We start from the raw sequence: 18829 nt of genomic DNA, 5'->3' as shown, positions 1-18829 counted from the left end.
GCCAGACCTCAGCAGCCCCCTCCTAAGAGTGACCAGGGGCCTCTTGCCTTCCAGGCAGGATGCTCCCTTCTGCCACCTCCAAGACTGTCCCAGTGGATCATTGAGAGTGCAGCCTTGGTTCCCAGCTTACTAGTTTGTGAGAAACCCCCTACATGGCAGAAAACCAAGTTTTCAATCCGGGGTCCTGTCTGTACTTGGGGTCACAGGGCCCTTGGCTCCTGGGACTTGATAAAGTTTGTAGTTTCAGAGTAATGGCAGAGGGGGCATGAAGAGCACCAACCTTGGAAATGCCCACGGTGAGGCTGAAGGAAAGTTACGAGTTCCTCAGGAATTCAAAGCTGGAGCTGTATGTGGAGACTCCCATGGACAGAGGAGCCTGGCGGGCTACAGTTCATTGGGTCACAAAGAGTCGGACATGAGTGAAATGACTTAGCATACACGTGGTTAGATATGATGCCAAGAAGATTCCCTTGGCAAACATAGAATGGTGATGTGCAGATACTTAGAGACCAGAGGGTGGGGGCCTGACTTTGGGGACGGAGCTGACCCACAGGCGTGGCTTTGGTCTGTGGAGGTGGCTCTGGGCTCATCTCTGATGACACTGAGGCCTGATGACACCAGGCCCTTGAATTCTCTGTCTCGGGAAATAGCTGATGCTTGGAGAGGCTGCTCGGTGACCACGGGTCACTGGGAGTCACCGAGGAGGGAACTCACAGAAGGGTGGGGTGGAGGAGGAAACAGCTTGGTTTTGGAGTCAGATGGACTTGCCCAGCTTTGGGGCATGATTCTGACCCCTCTTATCTTGGGAGAGGCTGGGGCCCGGGCTGTGACCCTTAGAGGATGGGCCCTGCCCACAGTCACCCTAATACTGCTTTTACCAAACTGGTGTCCATGGAACACTGGTGTCTTGCAGGGTGTTACAGGCTTGCCTGGGGAAAGGAATTCTATGGTCAAGTAAGGAGTTGTTGTTGTTACCAAGTTGTGTCCAGCTCTTTGAGACTCCAGGGACTGCAGCACTCCAGGCTTCCCTGTCCCTCAGTGTCTCTCAGAGTTTGCCTAAGTTCATGTCCATTGAACCGGTGATGCCATCCAACCATCTCATCCTCTGTTGCCCTCTTCTCCTGTCTTCAATCTTTTCCAGCATCAGGGTCTTTCCCATTGAGTCAACTGTTTGCTTCAGGTGGCCAAAGTATTGGAGTTTCACTTTCATCATCAGTCCTTCCAAAGAGTATTCAGAGTTGATTTCTTTTAAGATTGACTGGTTTGATCTCCTTGCTTTCCAAGGGACTCTTAAGAGTCTTCTCCACAGAAGATTTTTTGAACCATAGTTCGAAAGCATCAATTCTTCAGCATTCTGCCTTCTTTACTGTCCAATTCTCACATCCATACACAACTACTGGAAAGACCATATCCTTGAATATATGGACCTTTGTTGGCAAAGTGATTTCTTTGCTTTTTGTCATAGCTATCCTGCCAAGAAGCAATTGTCTTCTAACTTCATGATTGCAGTCACCATCCACAGTGAAGTAAGGAGCTATACCCTGTGAAATAGGTTTCTTTCCTGCAAGACTTGCCTGAGCCATCATTCTGCTTGTGGGTCTCCCAGAAGGCAGTGTTCCCAGCCTCACTGGATCCCTTGTCTCAGGGCCTGGCTGAATCTTTGCAAAGCAACTGTGATGGCAGGCTGTGTGGATGAACCTGGTGTTTCCATGAGTTGGAGGGAGGTCCAAGCCTGGCTCTGAGTGCTCTGTGAGGAAGAGAAACATTCTGGGGAAGGGTAGGCCTAGTAGATGGGCTGGACCAAGTCCAGGCTGAGTGCCCCAGCTGCTGACAAGCTGGCTTTGAGCAGGAGGGGAATGTACTGGGAAGCCAAGCCATCTGGAAGAGCAGAGCCCCAGACGGGGTGGTGGCAGGGCCTTGGTGGCAGGGGATCTTATCCTATCCAGACAGCCCTCCCTTCCCCGACTCTCGGCAGAGATGCTTCTCTCCCTGCATCTCCCACCAGAGGAGCAGAAGGAATGACACAGAGTGAAGGGAGGACTGGGGCCTTCCCTGGGTTCAAACCCCCTCTCTGAGCCTCAGCTCCCACAGAACGGGTGACCCTGAGGGTCATATGCCACAACACTGTGCCTGGAGTTGCTTGGTCCCTGCTGGCTCCTTCCCCTGCCTGATCAAAGCCATGGAATTCACCAGAGGTTTTCAACGCTTTCTGCCCTCCATGAAGCTAGACAGCTATTTACAAGGCTGGGTTATGCTTTAAACCACTCCTTCCTGGTGCAGATCAGCTGAGCTCCAGGGTGATTCTGGTTGTATAGAAGCAAACAGAACCTTGTGCTGTGCTGAACCTCAGGCCGGAGGACAGAGCCCCCGTGCTGGCCCACCCTCTTGCCCCGCTCAACAACCTGAGCAGCCTGGAACCTCAGTTTCCTCATCTGTAAAATGGAGGTCATGCCTTTCTCTCAAATGACAAGTTCAACATGGGTCCCAAGATAGTCTCCTTGGTCTCCTCTTTCAGATCAACCCAAGTTGTGAGACCTACAGGCAAGCAGACACGGAGTGGAGTCTGCACTGGCCCTGGGGTGGGCAGCACTGGGGAGGGATGTTTGGGTGGCCTTCCAAGTGGCTGGCAGTGAGATGCCAGGCTGTGCCACTGCCAACATCTCTTACCTTTGTGGGTTGGCTCCCTCCCTCACCCCTTGGTTATTTCCTAAGCAGGGTTCCATGGAGCCATCTTTCAAAAAAATATTAGCAAGTATGGCAAAATAGAGGAGGTTTCTTGGTGAAGTAAGTTTGGGCCAGGGAGTATGCCAACCCTATCACTGGAGCGTCTCAATGTGGCCATGGAACAAAGCCTTGGAGGGACCCCAGGGCAAAGAAGTTGTGCAGACTGTTTCCTCTGTGTGAGGCTGGCTCTGTTCCTCTCTGTTAGCTGTGGCTCAGGCCTCCCAACTGGCGAGAGTTATCTGTTGTATGGAGCTGAATCAATACACTGGCCGTGTTTAGACAGAGACAGGAGTAAATGCTCAGACCAGCCAGGGCTGGGTGACTATCTTGCTTTCTGGTTGTAATTAATGCTGACAGCTCCTGTAGGGGAATGGAGCACCCCCCAAATGCACCAGAACAGGGCCCCTGGATGGGGGGCTTACCAGGATTATCAGTCCAGGGTCCAGTAATTATGGCCCAGATGTTGACAATTCATCAAATTACAAGGCTGTTGGGGCCCAGAGTCCCAGCCCGGGGCGTGTGCTTTCCTGTGCAAAGGCTCTCTCATTAGGGCTGTCCAGTGGGCAAGGGGGTGGATGGGCAGCGCCCTCGGGCAGGTCAGTACCATGTGGTTCTGATTTCTCAGGTCAGACTGTTTGCATACACATGGGCCACAGCACAACTGTCTGGGCTTAGCAATTTCCCAGACTTGAATTCCACTGTAGGGTAAGGGAAGAAAGAACCCCCATTCATACGTCCAGGCTGGCTGCAGCTTGTGTCTTGGTGGTGGCATGTGGCTTCTTCTGGGGAACCCCTTCCTGGGGTCTCAAGCCCTTTGTAGAGTGGTCTTTGCAGTCACCTGATACACCTAACTCGGAGAAGGCAACGGCACCCCACTCCAGTACTCTTGCCTCGAAAATCCCATGGATGGAGGAGCCTGGTAGGCTGCAGTCCATGGGGTCGCTAAGAGTTGGACACGACTGAGCGACTTCACTTTCACTTTTCACTTTCATGCATTGGAGAAGGAAATGGCAACCCACTGTAGTGTTCTTGCCTGGAGAATCCCAGGGACGGGGGAGCCTGGTGGGTTGCCGTCTATGGGGTCGCACAGAGTCGGACACAACTAAAGTGACTTAGCAGCAGCAGCAGCAGCTACACCTAACTCAGAGTGAGCTATGGGGACTCCAGCTGTGGGGGAACCTAGGAGCCTGCCAAGGTCCGAGCCCTGCCCTTCACTTGCTCCTTGGCCCTCCCGTGCTGCCCTCTCTCACTCCTTGTCTGGGCAAGGGAGGGCAGGGCTGGCCTGGAGCCGGGTTTGGTTTAGTCCATGCAGTTAAAAAAAAAAAAAAGAAGTAAAACTTACCCAAACTAGTTGCAACATTTAAAAATTGTAACGTTTCACATAAACATCTGGAGCATGGACTTTTACCGAAAAGCTGAAGATGGGTTCAGCTGGGTTCACATGCCTGGCAATGGCTGCTGGGCCCAGTGCAGTTCCCAGGGCCTCACAACTGGCCTCCCATCCTGCTGAAGTGACCTGCCAGCTCTGTCAGGGCATCTGGCTTTGTGACCCTTGGCCTAGAAAACCCATTGGTCCCTTTAGCTCTGTGATTCTGTGAGGCTGGAAAGCCAGCTGGCTTCTATTCTGGGGAGAAGACATGATCAGTGAACATGCTGTGTGCCCTGGAAGCAATTACATGTATGTCCATTACACATCTTGGCTAGAAAAAGGGGTGCTATGCCTTTGAACAGATCCCAAAATACCTGTCTAAATTACACATTTGCCTGTTACATGATTACCCTGTCAGATATCGGGAAAAATTGTTTCAGGGTGGGGTGAAGGGGAGCGACAGGCCTGACTCCCATTGGGTGGGTGAGGATGGAAGCTGGATCCGTGAACTGAGCTTATCTGCTGAGCGCTGCCTCCAGCCTGGTGTCTCCCGCTCAGGCACGTGGGGCTGGTCTGAGGGAAGGCAATGGGATGGCAGACCAGCGGAGGCACCCATTTTGGCGGCAGCCTCTGGTGCGATGAAGATCTAGCAGGATGGATCAGACGGTGATGGGCCCAGTGTGGCTGAAACTATACAATGGGTAGTGGCCTGCCTGGGACAGCACAGCTCAGCTGGTGGGACTGAGACACAGCATTACCAGGACACCCAGGGACAAGAGTGACTGACAGGGCTCACAGCAGACACTGAGGCCACAGGGACCCCTGATATCCAAGGCTACACACCTGATCTGCCCTCTCGCCCTGAGCCTCAGTCTGCAGGGCCACTTGCCTGCTTCCTCCCATCCTCACTCATGTTTGAATCCCCAGCCTCTCTGAAACCCTGGGTTTTGAGGTAAGCCCTCCTTGGTTTCCATGAGTGACACAGTTGTCACCCACTGTTAACAGATTGGGCTTCCCTGGTGGTCCAGATGGTAAAGAGTCTGCCTGCAATGCAAGAGACCTGGGTTTGATCCCTGGGTTGGGAAGATTTCCTGGAAAAGGGCATGGCAACCCACCCAGTATTCTTTTCTCTCTCTCTTTTTTTTTTTTTTCCATCCAGTATTCTTGCCTGGAGAATTCCATAGACATAGGAGCCTGGTGGGCTACAGTCCATGGGGTTGCAAAGAGTTGCAAGAATTAATAGGTTGATTGGAATTCTTAAGAATCCAAAGATTTCATTAAAAAAACTGTATTTCCAGCTTCTCTTGAAATGTTAGAAGACGTGGTAATGATCGATCTGCTTGGGCTGAGCTACAGTGACCCCCTTAGATGGGGCATGTGCCCTTCCAGTTCAGTCGAGGCCCACTGTTCCCTCCACTCCCCTGCACCCAGCCCGTCCTCCCTGTTTCGTCACCTGGCTGGCCCCTGGAATGCATCAGTGAGCCTGCGAGCCTGCAGTTCTAGAACGCTCTGAACCATCTCTCCGAACCACGAATACGTCCAGTTCTCCACTTACCCTGGCCTCTCTCCTGGATCAGTCTCCGTCAGCCCCCATGCCTCCAATCCCCTCAGTGCCCATTCTTCCTACAGTGAAGCAGCAGGGAGTCATCCTCCTTGTTCTGCTTTTACCCTGCAGGCCTTGGAGTGAGCTGCTTAACTTCCCCGGAGCTTGTTTCCTCCTCTGTAAAGTAGGTGTGGTGTGCATGGAATGATTTCCTATAGGTGACAGTATCTAGACTAGAGCTGGGCACCCAGGGCGTTGAATGAGTGTGACTGTAATGTGCTGGGCCAGCTTTAGTGTAAAAATCCAGGAAATGGGGCAGAGCTAAAAGACACACACACACACACACACCTTTGCCTTCTCACCTGGAAGTCATTGACCCTAAGCATAGCCCTGTTGGGCAGGTACCGTTATTACCTCCATTCCACCGATGAAGAAACTGAAGGTTGGTGAGGCTAGGCATAGCCAGTTTGGCCTGGGACCCAAGCCTGAATTTCCTGCTTAAACCCTGCATGCTTCCCACCTCACCATCTCCCTCTGGCTGCACCTGGTATGGCCTCACCTCCCCCCCCCACTCAGGTCAGAGCTGCAGCTCCCCTTGGCCTGACATTCAAGGACCCCCTGTCTGCCCGCACGATACTCCTTCCAGACCCACACGTCACCTCTGAGAAGTCTTCCTCACCTTTTCCTCAGCCCACACAGCTCCTCAGTAACTGACCTACTGCACTGCCTTCCTGCCACCTCCCCTCCCCACTGTGACCCTCCCTGAGGATCCAGTGCCCACCAGAGGCCTGCCTCTGAAGGGTGTCTGTGACTATTTGAAGTGCCTCCTTCTCTAGATGGGCTTGCGCCATCCTGTCCCACCGAGTTTGGGTCTGAGTAGCCCAAAAAGGCTTCCCAGGTGGTACTAGTGGTAAAGAACCTGCCCACCAATGCAGGAGATCTAAGATGTGGGTTCAATCCCTGGGTCGGGAAGATCCCCCTGAAGGAGGAAATGGCAACCCACTCCAGTGTTCTTGCCTGGATCCCATGGACAGAGGAGTCTCGCAGGCTACAGTCCATGGGATTTCAAAGAGTCGGACATGACTGAAGCGACTTAGCACACACATGAGTAGAAGGACCTGCCTTGGTAGGGAGATGACCCACTGGGGCCAATCTCTCCCTAGAAGCCCCTCCTGAAGGGTGGTTATGTAGCACAGGCTTGCATACCTCCAGTGACAGGGAACTCACTGCTTCCTGGCAACCTGATGGATTTGCAAGGTTTCTGTTAAGCCTGGACTTTCCCAGGTTGGATGCTATTGCAAGTTCTCTCCACCTTGTGCTCCCTTTATAGAGGCAACTGACTTGTCAATGAAGCTGAGTGCTCCAGGCCTGCTGGCCTTGACCCTCCTCTCCTGTTCCCTCCCAGCCTGGCCTGTCTTGGGTGCACTCTCTCCCTGGACATTATCCTTGAAGTTCCCATCTGTCAGCCCCTCCTCGGCCTTCCAAACTCGGCTTACACCTCTTTTCCTTTGGATGGTGCCCTGACCTCCACCAAGCCCGGCCTGGGTCACAGACACTTGTAGCAACCTGCACCTTCTCAGCCCTGAAGTTTGATTCTCTCTCCCACGCAATCCCAGCCTCCATGAGGGGAGGGGCCCTGGATATATGTCTCACTAGTTGTATCCCAAATGTCAAACAAAGTGAGGACACAACAAATATTTGTTGAGTGAAACAATTGCCAAGTGAATTCTTCTATAAAGTTCCCTACTGGCACCAGTGCCTGGCCTGGGAGCACCAGAGGGCGCTCCTGACCTGTCAAAGGCTGTCATGGGCACCAGCTGACTCCTGCCCCTCTGGGCCACATCTTGGGTGCTGGACACTGGCTTGGGAGGGGCTCCTTCAGCCTCAAGGGCTCCCCCTGCTGGGGTTGGTGATCACCGTGGTTGAAGGAACTGTCACTCACTGAACCCAATCTGTATGTCCAGTGCTAGGGCTCTCATGGGGTCAGTTAATTGGCTCCCCAAACGCCTGAAGAGGGGTTACATGGTCTGTGGAGCCCCAAAGCCCACTCTCTCTCCACTGCATGGGCAGGACAGAGGGCCAGTCCTTGATTTCAGGAGGATACTGTGTGGACCAGCTTCATACTCCAAATAACTGCTTTCTTTCAAGTCTACTTACTTGGAAGACCTGAGTTTGCCCCAGTGGCCTAGTGCAGGTCTGAACATGCTCTTCCTGGCAATGGGGTGAGGGTGCTTCGCTGCCTGGGGGGAAAGGGAGTCAGAGACCAGCCTGGAGGGCATCACTCTGCAAAGGTGTTGTCACAGGAACACCTGCAAAGAGCCAGACAAACCTCTGCTGGCCTCCCATGGGCTACCTCTGTTGAGAGCAATCCCAGAATTAGACATGGGAAGATGGTACCATCCTTGGAGGTTTGTAATAGGAGCAGGGGGCTCCTGGGCCACTGCCTGGAAGATGCAAAATGCTTCCAAGGGTAAGTAGGGCTTCTAGAGACCAGGGGCAGGAGCAGCAGCTCAACCCTCTGTTCTTCTGGTTGCTCCACGTGTGATATTTGAGAGACATGGGCCCAAGGCAAGCCCAGGTCCAGGAGCACCTGTACTGGGCTTTTGAGGGGACCCTGGGGAAGAGGAAGGGAAAGTCAGCATGGTGGCCTTTTCCCTGGGGCCCAACTGTGGTTCCCCACAGTTCCAATCTGGGGACCATTAGCAGGGGCTGCTCGGGAAATCTGCTTTCATTTGTTCTACCCAGAATCTGGAGAACTGGGGAGCAGCCCTGCAGGGGTCAGATGAAAATGAGATGTAGGATGCTGAAGTCCCAAAACAGATGAATTTGGGATGTTACAGATGAATCATTTAACTAATTACATTTTTACAATCAAAGCTGTTTTTGAACTATGAGGGTGCAAATAAGCCTATGAATGCATGGTGCCTGGTGGTCCTTTTTTTGTTCACTTGATTAATTCCAAACAGTCTAACTGAGTTATTCGTTTCAAAATTGGTCCCAGGCAGAGGCCCTGTCTCCTATCCCGCATTTCAGCGCAGGGCTTGTGCTGGTCTCCTGGGGCCTAGGCTGTCTGTCGATGCTCCCCATGACTGACTCTGCATGTGATGGGCAGCTCTGCCTGCCCTTCACCCCTGGCCCAGTTAGAGGATGCTTGGGGAGCTGGCTGCTGCCAAGCATGAGGAGTTCTGGTTTTGGTGTCTCACCTGTCAGAGTCAGGCTGCAACTCCTGCCAGCCCTCTCTTCTCCAGTCTTCCCTCTTTCATTTCATCCTTACTGGGACTTGTTTCAGCCGCTTAATATTGATAGCCACCTTCTGTCTGGACCTCCCCCACACCCTGCCCCTGTCTCTGCCCTGTAGCCAGGGAGGCCTTTCCAGTATATACATCCGTCTTCATCCCTCTGGGTGAGTGGGGGCCCTTTGTTCAGCGTCATCCTCCTCTTTTCCTGCCCTTCCACAGGGTCACCGTCCACTGGCACGTAGACCACACTTTGACCCTGCATTTTCATTGTGTCCATGTTGGTGCTGCACGGAATGCCCACCTACCTCTTCCCCTGTCAAACTCCTACTCATCCCTCAAAACAGGCCCCAACTGTCCCTCTTCTGTGAGGCCTCCCCTGTCCCAGGAGGAGTTAGCTCCTCCTTCCTCTGCGGGGTCCGGGGCCTTGTCTGGCTGCCTTACAGCCTTACCTGCTGTGCCATAAAGATCTCTGTGTGGGAAGGTCTAGAGAGCCTTCAGGGGGAAGCCAGGCCCCTCGTGCTTGCCACTGAGATCTGGCAAAGGGGTATGGCCACTCTAAGCTTCAATTTTTCCACAAAATGGGCACAAGTCGTGGTGTCCAGGGATAGGAGGTACTCTCACTGTGAAGTGCCGCACAGATCGATCCCTCATGTTTTCATCCAGGCCAAGTTTCACACTGCAAATGTGGACAGAAGGGCTGAGTGGATGCCTAGGGGCAGGGGTGGGGAGGGGTCAGTTATGGCTGTGGTCTCCCTGCTTCCCTCAGCTGCTCCTGGCCAGGGAAGTGGAATTAGACATTTCACCATAAGGAAGATTTCCCCCCTCTTGCCACCACCAATTTCTAATAATTGGGGCCTGTTTTGAGGGATGAGTAGGAGTTTGACAGATATATGGGTGAGGAATAGGAGAGAAGATGGGACGAAGACATTTTCTTCTTTAAGTTAGACCTTAGGTTTTCTTAGGTTTTCTAACTTAGGTTTTCTGCTTTGTTTTTTAATGGAAAGCAGGAAAGGGTCCTAACGATTTGATAACGGGGGAGGGGTGGTGGAATGGGGTGAGAATCCCAGGGCCAGATAGAAACAGGGATGAGGAGGAGAACATTCACTCTAAATATCTGTTTCTCTAGGTGATGAGAGGATAAAGACCCTTCTACCAGTGCACAGACAGTCTGAGCCCTGATCTGCTGCTGTAGCCAGCTTACTGATAGGGTGGCTGGTGTGATGGAGAGTCTGCAGGCTTTGTGCTAATTCAGGCTTTGCTTTGAGGGTGGGCCTGGTGTCTCAGCCAAGTCCTATCATGGACTGAGCCCAGCTTCCTCTTCTGTGCAGCAAGGTCAAGACCATCAATCTCTCAGGGTGTGAACACGGGCCAGCATGTCTCCAGCAAACACTCAGTCCATGCACTTACAGTCCTTATAGTCCCTGGCATGTTGGAAAAGCCTCTGGGCGGGGGATGGGAGTGGACAGTCCTATAGCTCAGCAGGTAAAGAACACACCTCCAATGCAGAAGACCCAGGAGATGCAGGTTCCATCCCTGGGTTGGGAAGATCCCCTGGAAGAGGAAATGGCAACCCCCTCCAGTATTCTTGCTGAAAAATCCTATGGACAGAGGAGCCTGGTAGGCTATAGTCCAAAGGGTCACAAACAGTTGGTCATGACTGAGCGACTAAGCACTGGAAGGAGAGAGTCTCCCAGCTCTTGTCAAGGCAGCCTGCCCCTGGGGGCAGGTGGTTTCAGTAAACACAGAGCCAAGTTTTCTTGGCCTCCTGCCTGGGTCAGCCTCTCACTGTGACCTATAAGATTCTACTCCATGCAGCCCTGGAGACCTTTCCAACTCCCCCTTCTACCATTTCCTGGCACTTGCTCACTCACTCCAACTGTACTGGCCTCACACATACTCTGGACACACGACACTTGTTTCAGTCTCATGACCTGTGCACTTTTTCCTCTGCCAGGAGCATTTCCCACCACCTCCCCAAATTGTGACATCTTTTCATCATATGAGTTTCAGTTCAAATATCATCTTCCCCAAGAGCTTTCTGATTATTTAATCCACCCAGTCAGCCCTCTCATCACATTCCCTGCTTTATTCTCTGTCTAGGACATTTTATTGTTTTGTTGGTTTCTTTTCTTTGTTTCTCTCCTCATCACTGCAGGGAGGGGCCTTGTCACTCCTGTTTGGTGCTAGTCCAAAGACCCAGGAAACTGTCTGGCATAGAGACGATGGCCAGTGGTGTTTCTGATGTGGGCACGCTCCCCTATTCCAGGGACTCTGCACCACTGGCCCTCAATGGGCTTCATCATTTCTATGTGCCTCTGGTCTCACAGCTTATCACTTTCCTCATACATTCAAATACACAAATCTTAAGCTCTGGAAAATTTACTAAATACACATTTTCAATAACTATTTAAATTGTGTTCTGAAGGTGTAAAACAAACCCAAAAGTCATTAAAGCTCAGTGTTAAGAGTCAAAAAGTCCAAATACCAAAAAAAAGAGGAAATGTGAGGATTTTGATGTTGTAAATAGGAGATGGTGAGAAGTTTTCTATGCCAAAGTCAAGGTGCAGACAGTGCTGAGCCTTGCATGAGGGACAAGTCTTTTTGTCCTAGACGGAAGCCACAGTTTGGAGAGGAAAAAGGAGAGTGTGATAAGAAACCTCCAGGAAGGCCACAGCGACCCCAGTTGTCCTTTCCTCTCTGCTGCTGCTGCTGCTGCTAAGTCGCTTCAGTCGTGTCCAACTCTGTGCGACCCCATAGACGGCAGCCCACCAGGCTCCCCTGTCCCTGGGATTCTCCAGGCAAGAACACTGGAGTGGGTTGCCATTTCCTTCTCCAATGCATGAAAGTGAAAAGTGAAAGTGAAGTCACTCAGTTGTGTCCGACTCTTAGCGACCTCATGGACTGCAGCCTACCAGGCTCCTCCATCTATGGGATTTTCCAGGCAAGAGTACTGGAGTAGGGTGCCATTGCCTTCTCCGCCCTTCCTCTCTATCCTATGGTAAGTTGGCTGTTGGCTACCCCTCCCCATAGTTCCCCAAAGACTGCAACTGGGTCTGATTCTCTTCGTGCTACCCTCATACACAACACACCTCTTGGATTTGTTGAGCAGAGCCAATTCTGCTGTTTATGAGATCTCACTTTATCAACATGAATGCTGATTACTACCCCTAAATGTAAGAGTGCTGTATCAAGGGCTCCTCTGCAGGTCCCACCTTGGACTGACAACGTCCTGAGTTTAAAATTCACCCTGTGCTGCTCATTTCATGATGTCTGCTGTCCCTGGATCAAATGAAACTTGAAAATTCTTAAATGCCTGGTCATCTCTTGAAATTCTATCCCTGCAATTCCAAGTTCTACCACCAGATGGCAGTTAGGGTTACATGCTGCAGCTGCCGCTGCTAAGTCGCTTCAGTCGTGTCCGACTCTGTGCGACCCCATAGACGGCAGCCCACCAGGCTCCCCGTCCCTGGAATTCTCCAGGCAAGAACACTGGAGTGGGTTGCCATTTCCTTCTCCAATGCATGAAAGTGAAAAGTGAAAGTGAAGTCGCTCAGTCATGTCCGACTCTTCACGACCCCATGGACTGCAGCCCACCAGGCTCCTCTGTCCATGGGACTCTCCAGGCAAGAGTACTGGAGTGGGGTGCCATTGCCAGGATTACATGAATTTTATCAAAACTAATTTCATCTGCGATTGCTTCTAATGAAAATATACCCGAAATTAAAACAAGATACATACTTACACTGACATCCATAAATTTTTACCTATAATATTAGCATAGGTTTAAAAGTATAATACCCTTGATTGGCCAAGGCTTTGGGAAACAAGTAGCATTCATGTGCTGTTGATGGGAATGTAAATTAGCACAGCCTTCGGGAGGGCAATTTGACAGTACACATCAAAAGCCTTAAACATGTGCAAACCCTTTGGGCCAGCAAGTCAACTTCTAGACGTTTATTCTAAGGAGATAATTACGGAAATAAGCTTAGATTTATTCCCATCATGTTGACTACAAGAGTGAAAGATTGTCAACATAAATAACATGACTTGGAGACTGGTTAAATCAATTACATATACGGCAAAATGCTATGCAGCTATTACTTTCTATAAAAATTTCTTAATGATATAGGTAAGTCTCATTCTATATTAAGTGAAAAAAAATAGGTCACAAAAAAGTATGTCCACTGTAATCTCATTTTTATAATAATAAAAATAAAAATAAACTTGTATACAAAAAGTATGGGAAGAACAAACACCAAAATATTGAGAGGACTTATCTGTGGGTGGTAGGATTACGGATAATTGTTTTTTTCTTTTTGTGCTTTTCTCTATTTTGGGAAGGTTTTTATAAAAAACATGCTTCTTTCGTCATCAGCAGAGAGCTATTCATGAACCCTTGCAGTAGAAAAGGACAGGCTGGTGCTTGCTTCGGCAGCACATATACTAAAATTGGAACGATACAGAGAAGATTAGCATGGCCCCTGCGCAAGGATGACACGCAAATTCGTGAAGTGTTCCATAAAAAAAAAAAAAAAGAAAAGGACAGGCTGGCCTCTGTATAGGGAGACTGTGGACAAGGTGACCACAGGCCCTTTTCCGTCCACAACCTGCCCCATGTACGTACTCAGCTTCTATGCCCCTGTCCCTCTGCTGCCCCTGCCGGGTCCACGTACGGACTTAGTTTCAGCTGCTCTCCTCACAGGGTGGGGAGGGGCACCCTGGATTAACCCAGAACACACAGCTGGCGCAGTCTTCACCACAGCCACCCTGCTTAACTCTTTTCTTGCTCTTACTTCCCTTTAGGAAGTGACATGTTTTTAGCACAAAGAAAAAGAAAAACCTCCCTGAGGCTGGTCTTGAAGTTTACTAAATTGCAGAAAAAAGCCCCTAAAACTTTTTCTAACACTGACAGTTCTCAGGGTTTCGGTAAAACTTTTACAACTTTGAAATGCTTATTTAACCTATTGTTGGTAGCCCGCTAGAAGGTATATAAAGCTCTGCTCAAGTTAACGACGGGGGTAATCTCCTTTACTCTCTTCTGATGTCTATGTCAGAAGCCTTTTCTGTTTCCTTTCAGTAAACCTCACTGCAAAAAAAAGAAAGAAAGAAAGAAAACTGCTCTCAAAGCCATTTACCTTTCTAAATGCTGCCAGCGTGTGTTGGTGGATACATTTCCTAAGCCTGTCTTTCTTTCCATCAAGGTTGTGTGAGGTGAGGAAGATAGAGGTATTATTGAGGGCTGCCACCTGACATCCTACACTTGGGCTCTGGGTGTATTCTCCCATTTAAACCTTTAGCTCTGTCAATGTGATTTCCCCACGTTCCAAGTACCCCAGTTCGCCCAGCTGAGCCAGGACAGGACTTGGGTCAGACAGATTCAAAGCCTGTGAATACTCAGCACATGAGGTGCATCTCGGGTGGCCAGGCCCTTCACACTACAGAGGTCACCTTACCCCTGGGTGACCACATGGAACCGTCTGTAAGCAGAGCCCAGGCTGGGAGCCAGGGCCTCCATCAGCTGAGAGGTCCGAATTTCAGCCTAAAACACATAGACCCCTGAGCCTGCAGAATTCCCTTCCAACCTCCCCCCGCCCACATAGGTCTGCTTCCCTCCTACGAGCGGAAGCCAGGCAGGGTGTCACCTTCACCCTGAGGGCCCACTAAAGGGACAGCCTCTGAGGCCTGGAACAAGGGTGCTCAGAAGCACACAGCTGGGTGAGCTGACTGGCTCCCGGCACTGGAGGCATGAACACCATGAACTCAGAAGCAAGCAAGGCAAGCCCACCTAGGGAAGATGCCCAGATCTGTGTGGAATGGTGCATGCATGCTGAGTCACTTCAGCTTGTCCCACTCTTTGTGACCCCATGGACTGCAGCCTGCCAGGCTCCTCTGTCCATGGGATTCTTCAGGCAAGAATACTGGAATGGGTTGCCATTTCCTTCTCCAGGGGATCTTCCTGACCCAGGGATCCAACCCGCATCTCTCATGTCTCTTGTATTGGCAGGTGGGTTCTTTATCACTAGAGCCACGTGGGAAGTCAGAAGGGAGGAGTTGCATGCAAACTGGGGATGGGTGACGGCAGGAAAAGGAGCAACAAGCCCTGGGGTAACTGTGGGTGTGATACCAGCTTCTCAACCAGCCCAGTCTGCTTGGGGCTACCCAGAAACAAGAAGCCTAAGGGGCCAAGGGCACAAGGGCACAGGCTGCCAGCGCTGCCTGCAAACAGGCAGTGGGGAGGGCTTGCTGGGCTCTAACCTGCTTCCTTTCCAGAAAGCTCCCAACTTCATACCAGGTGAACACACCTCTTCTTTGGCCTCCCTATCTCAAATTCACAGACCCTATCTCTAACCTGGGCTCAGCACCAAAAACCTCGCACACTATATGCTTAGTTGCTCAGTCATGTCCAACTCTGGGACCCCATGGACAGTAGCCCGCCAGACTCCTGTTCATGGGGATTCTCCAGGCAAGAATACTGGAGTGGGTTACCATGCCTTCCTCCGGGGGATCTTCCCAACCCAGGGATCAAACCCAGGTCTCCTCCATTGCAGGCAGATTCTTTACCAGCTGAGCTACCAGGGAAGCCCCAAACCCCAGGCTTAATTTCCTGGGATTCAATTCCCAGCTGCCGAATTCTGCAGGGGGACTCTGGCCCGTCACCCACAGAGCCTGCTGACCACCCCCACAGCCTGCTCCATCCTGGGAGGAAGGGCAGGGATGGTGGCAGAGGGAGTTGAGGCTCTGTGGGAGGTAGACTGGACCCTCTGGCAGCTGGTGTAGAGCTCCCTGCCCCTTACCCGGGCTAAATGACTCCCACAGTCAGCCAGCAGCCTCTCTGATGCTCACAGCCAGGGAGAAGGAACCTCTGGCTGTCATGCGCTCAGAGGAGACAGTAATAGGGGAAGAGCCACTACTCACTCCCCTGGGGCTTCCCTGGTAGCTCAGTGGTAAAGAATCTGCCTGCCAATGTAGGAGACACGGGTTCGATCCCTGGTCCGGGAAGATCCCACATGCCTCGGAGCGATTAAGCCCACGCACCACATTACTGAGTCTGTGCTCTAGACTCCGGGAACTGCAACGATTGAGCCCATGTGCAGCAGCTACTGAAACCCGCGTGCCCTAGAGCCTGTGCTCCTCAACAAGAGAGGTCACCGCAATGAGAAGCCCACACACTTCAACAAAGAGTAGCCCCCGCTCTTTACAACTAGAGAAAAGCCCGCGAAGCAAAGAAGACCCAGCACAGCCAAAAAAAAAGTAACCCTGGAGTGTAAAAGGCAATAAGGTAATGCCAGGAGTGGTTCTGTCAGAACTGTCCAGAGCTCCTGGGCTAGTGAAGCGAGTGCGCCCAAGACATGAAGGTGAAATATTCTAGCAAAAGCTTCTAGTTCCCCAAGAGCCTGGCTGCCATGTCTGGGAATGAGAGGTCTGACTCCTTCCTCCCGCATCAGGAAAAGTTGCTGGGGAGGTGGTGGCGCCCTGACCTGCCGTGTGCTCCTGCGGGATGAAGGCGGATCGTGGCTGGCTTCACATTTCATTCTTAACCCATGCACGGCTGGGTGTTTCTAATCTGAGGGTCCAGGCTGCTTGCTGCTGGGGGAGCTGCCCTGGCCAGCCAGGAGGTTCCAAACTCCACTCCGGACTCAGAATGGACCACTCCAGACATGAGGGAAATGCCCCCTAAATTTCCACCAAGTCTTGTAGGCTAGGTTTGTGACACATTTTGTGCAGCTATCACCTCCTCTGCCTTAATTAATCCCAGCTCCAATGCTGTAAGGGAGGTTTTGAATCACCCCGGGTCACAGAGCAGGAAACTGAAGCTCACAGAGGGCCAGAGCCTTCCCCAGGGTCATCCATATACGAGACAGCAGTGTTGGAACCCATGCCCCGGTCTCCCTGATGCTTGGGGCTGGAGTGCTTTCCACAGCCTCCTTGGAAGGCAACTCCTGGAAGACTGGGGGACCCACCTTCTGCCCCTGCCTACCCCTGCCAGCCCATCCTGAGTGTGGACAGAGCTGGCGGCTAGAGAGGCCCCTGAATTTATCGACGTTTACCCTCCCTGCATCCTCCTGGCCTGAGGCACAGGACAAATGTGTCTCCTGACAGGACGGTCCTGTTGTACTCTCCTTCACCGGGCTCGGCCCCTGCTCTTTCTTTATCAGGACTTCTGGATGCTGCTGTCACGGGCAGGACCCGACAGCGGCACAACCTCGTGTCACCGTGCTTCTGCTGTGGTGCTCACTCGGCTCAGGCTGGGGACGTCCATTCCAGGTATAAGCTAGCTTTTAGGTTTAACTGTAAAAGATCTGAGAAGTAATGACACCAAAGAGGCCAAACAGGAATCACCCAGTCTCCGGTTCTGGAGTGGTGACAGGACACGGGGGGCTGGGACAGAGAGTCTCCTGTTCCCTGGGAAGAGGACGACATCCAAGCCTGTGGGGGAGCACTCACTCCACGGTCAAGGACTGGACCCTGGGCTCAGGGCTGACACACTGGCTGGGAAGAGCAGTGTTGGCTGGTCTCAGCATGCCCATGAGACTCTTGAAGGCTATTTGATTTGTCTGCAGGGCCGCTGGAGGGGCAGACGGTTCCTGCCAGGACGGCCTTGCAGACCCGCACATTTTGCATCTCCACAGAACTAATGCTAATCCATCCACAGAGAGACTGCGGCCACTGAGGAGCAGAGGTGCAGGAGAGGGAGGAGAGGGGTGCAGACAGTTAAATAAAGGCACAGAGGAAGAAGACTGGCTAGAGAGTAAAGGGCAAAGAGAGAGAAAAAAATAAATGGCAAATTACCGGGTAGCCATCTCGTCCCGATTGCCCCTGTGGTAATTAATATGTCGTTAATAATTAGACCTTCGGTAGAAAAACCATATGGCAACACTTAGAACTCAATCAGGGCCCCAGATCCCCCCCACCCCTGTGTCTGCAGGGTTTGCAGCAGAGGCTGCTGACAGACTCCTTCAAGGGGGAATGCAAGGCTGAAGTGGGTCTGGGGGATGGAGCACCTCGTCCCCACCTCATTGACCTGGCTGGAGGGGTCACCAGGGCACACATCACAGTGTCTTCCTCACGTCAGCCGAGGCACATGGCAAAGACCTTGTGGAGTTATAGGGGATGGCATCCTAGCTACCACGACAATGCTCCTTCACGGGCCTCACAGGTTTCCTGTCTGTTGCCCCTGGGAATGAGGTGACCCGAGGAAGACAGCCCTTGGAAGTCAGAGGTATGGGGACACGTTGATGGCTACCGGATGCTTCTCTGACCCCATGTGCTTGAAGTAGTGGCTGCCCAGACACTGGACAACACATCGGCCTCCACTTCAGGTTGCCATGGTAGCTATGGAGCCACCTTCCAGAATCCCATGGGGTCTTTGCCACGTGCAGCCTGAGAACTCTGCATTTGTTTAATTCACTTAGTCATTTTACAGCCAGGTTAAAAAACACAGACATACACACAACAAGACAAATTTGCTCCATAGCCCTCTGCGTTCTGCACTTTGGCGAGTTCACACAGGCTAGCCTCCACTTGACTCAACTGCGTAAAACTGCTCCTGGCCCATAAATCTACACATTCCGGCTTTCTTCCTCAAAGGGGTGCTGCTACATGCACCAGGACGTTCAGATTCTGAAGGGTGCGGATTGGGAAATGAATCATGGTTAAGTTGAAGTAAAAATGAAGCTGCTCATCTGAAAGGAATTCCTTTAGAAGATTAATTTTGGCTCAAGCAGACCGTCATTGTGTTTCTTGAATGAATTCATTGGGATTTATCAGGCTCTGAAAAACTGCCAAGATGAATCAAAGGCAGACTTGTCATGGGTCTTGGAGAAGGAATGGGATTTCTGGGGCTGCTGTGGATCCAGTAGCCACCCCCTCCCTCACACCCTTCTCCAACTCAGCACCCTTACTGGCCAGCTGTACTCTCAAGGTCTCTGTTGCCCAACTCAGAGAGTCAAATAT

General features: G+C 51.7%; 1 protein-coding gene and 1 non-coding gene across 2 annotated transcripts in view; one reads left to right on the top strand and one right to left on the bottom strand.

Annotated features, from left to right (window-relative positions):
• Positions 1–18829, bottom strand: part of COL23A1 (collagen type XXIII alpha 1 chain) — a 403065-nt gene that overhangs the window by 34458 nt on the left and 349778 nt on the right. Inside the window, exon 5 of the mRNA XM_027546798.1 lies at positions 17666–17692. Coding sequence (XP_027402599.1) covers positions 17666–17692 — 27 coding nt within the window. The remainder of the gene's footprint in view (positions 1–17665; positions 17693–18829) is intronic.
• Positions 13295–13401, top strand: LOC113896779. Its single transcript, XR_003512136.1, has one exon. It is a non-coding gene; the product is annotated as a U6 spliceosomal RNA (small nuclear RNA).

Source organism: Bos indicus x Bos taurus, chromosome 7 (genome assembly GCF_003369695.1).
Source record: "Bos indicus x Bos taurus breed Angus x Brahman F1 hybrid chromosome 7, Bos_hybrid_MaternalHap_v2.0, whole genome shotgun sequence".
NCBI lineage: Eukaryota > Metazoa > Chordata > Mammalia > Artiodactyla > Bovidae > Bos > Bos indicus x Bos taurus.
This window is presented reverse-complemented; position numbering and strand designations above follow the sequence as displayed.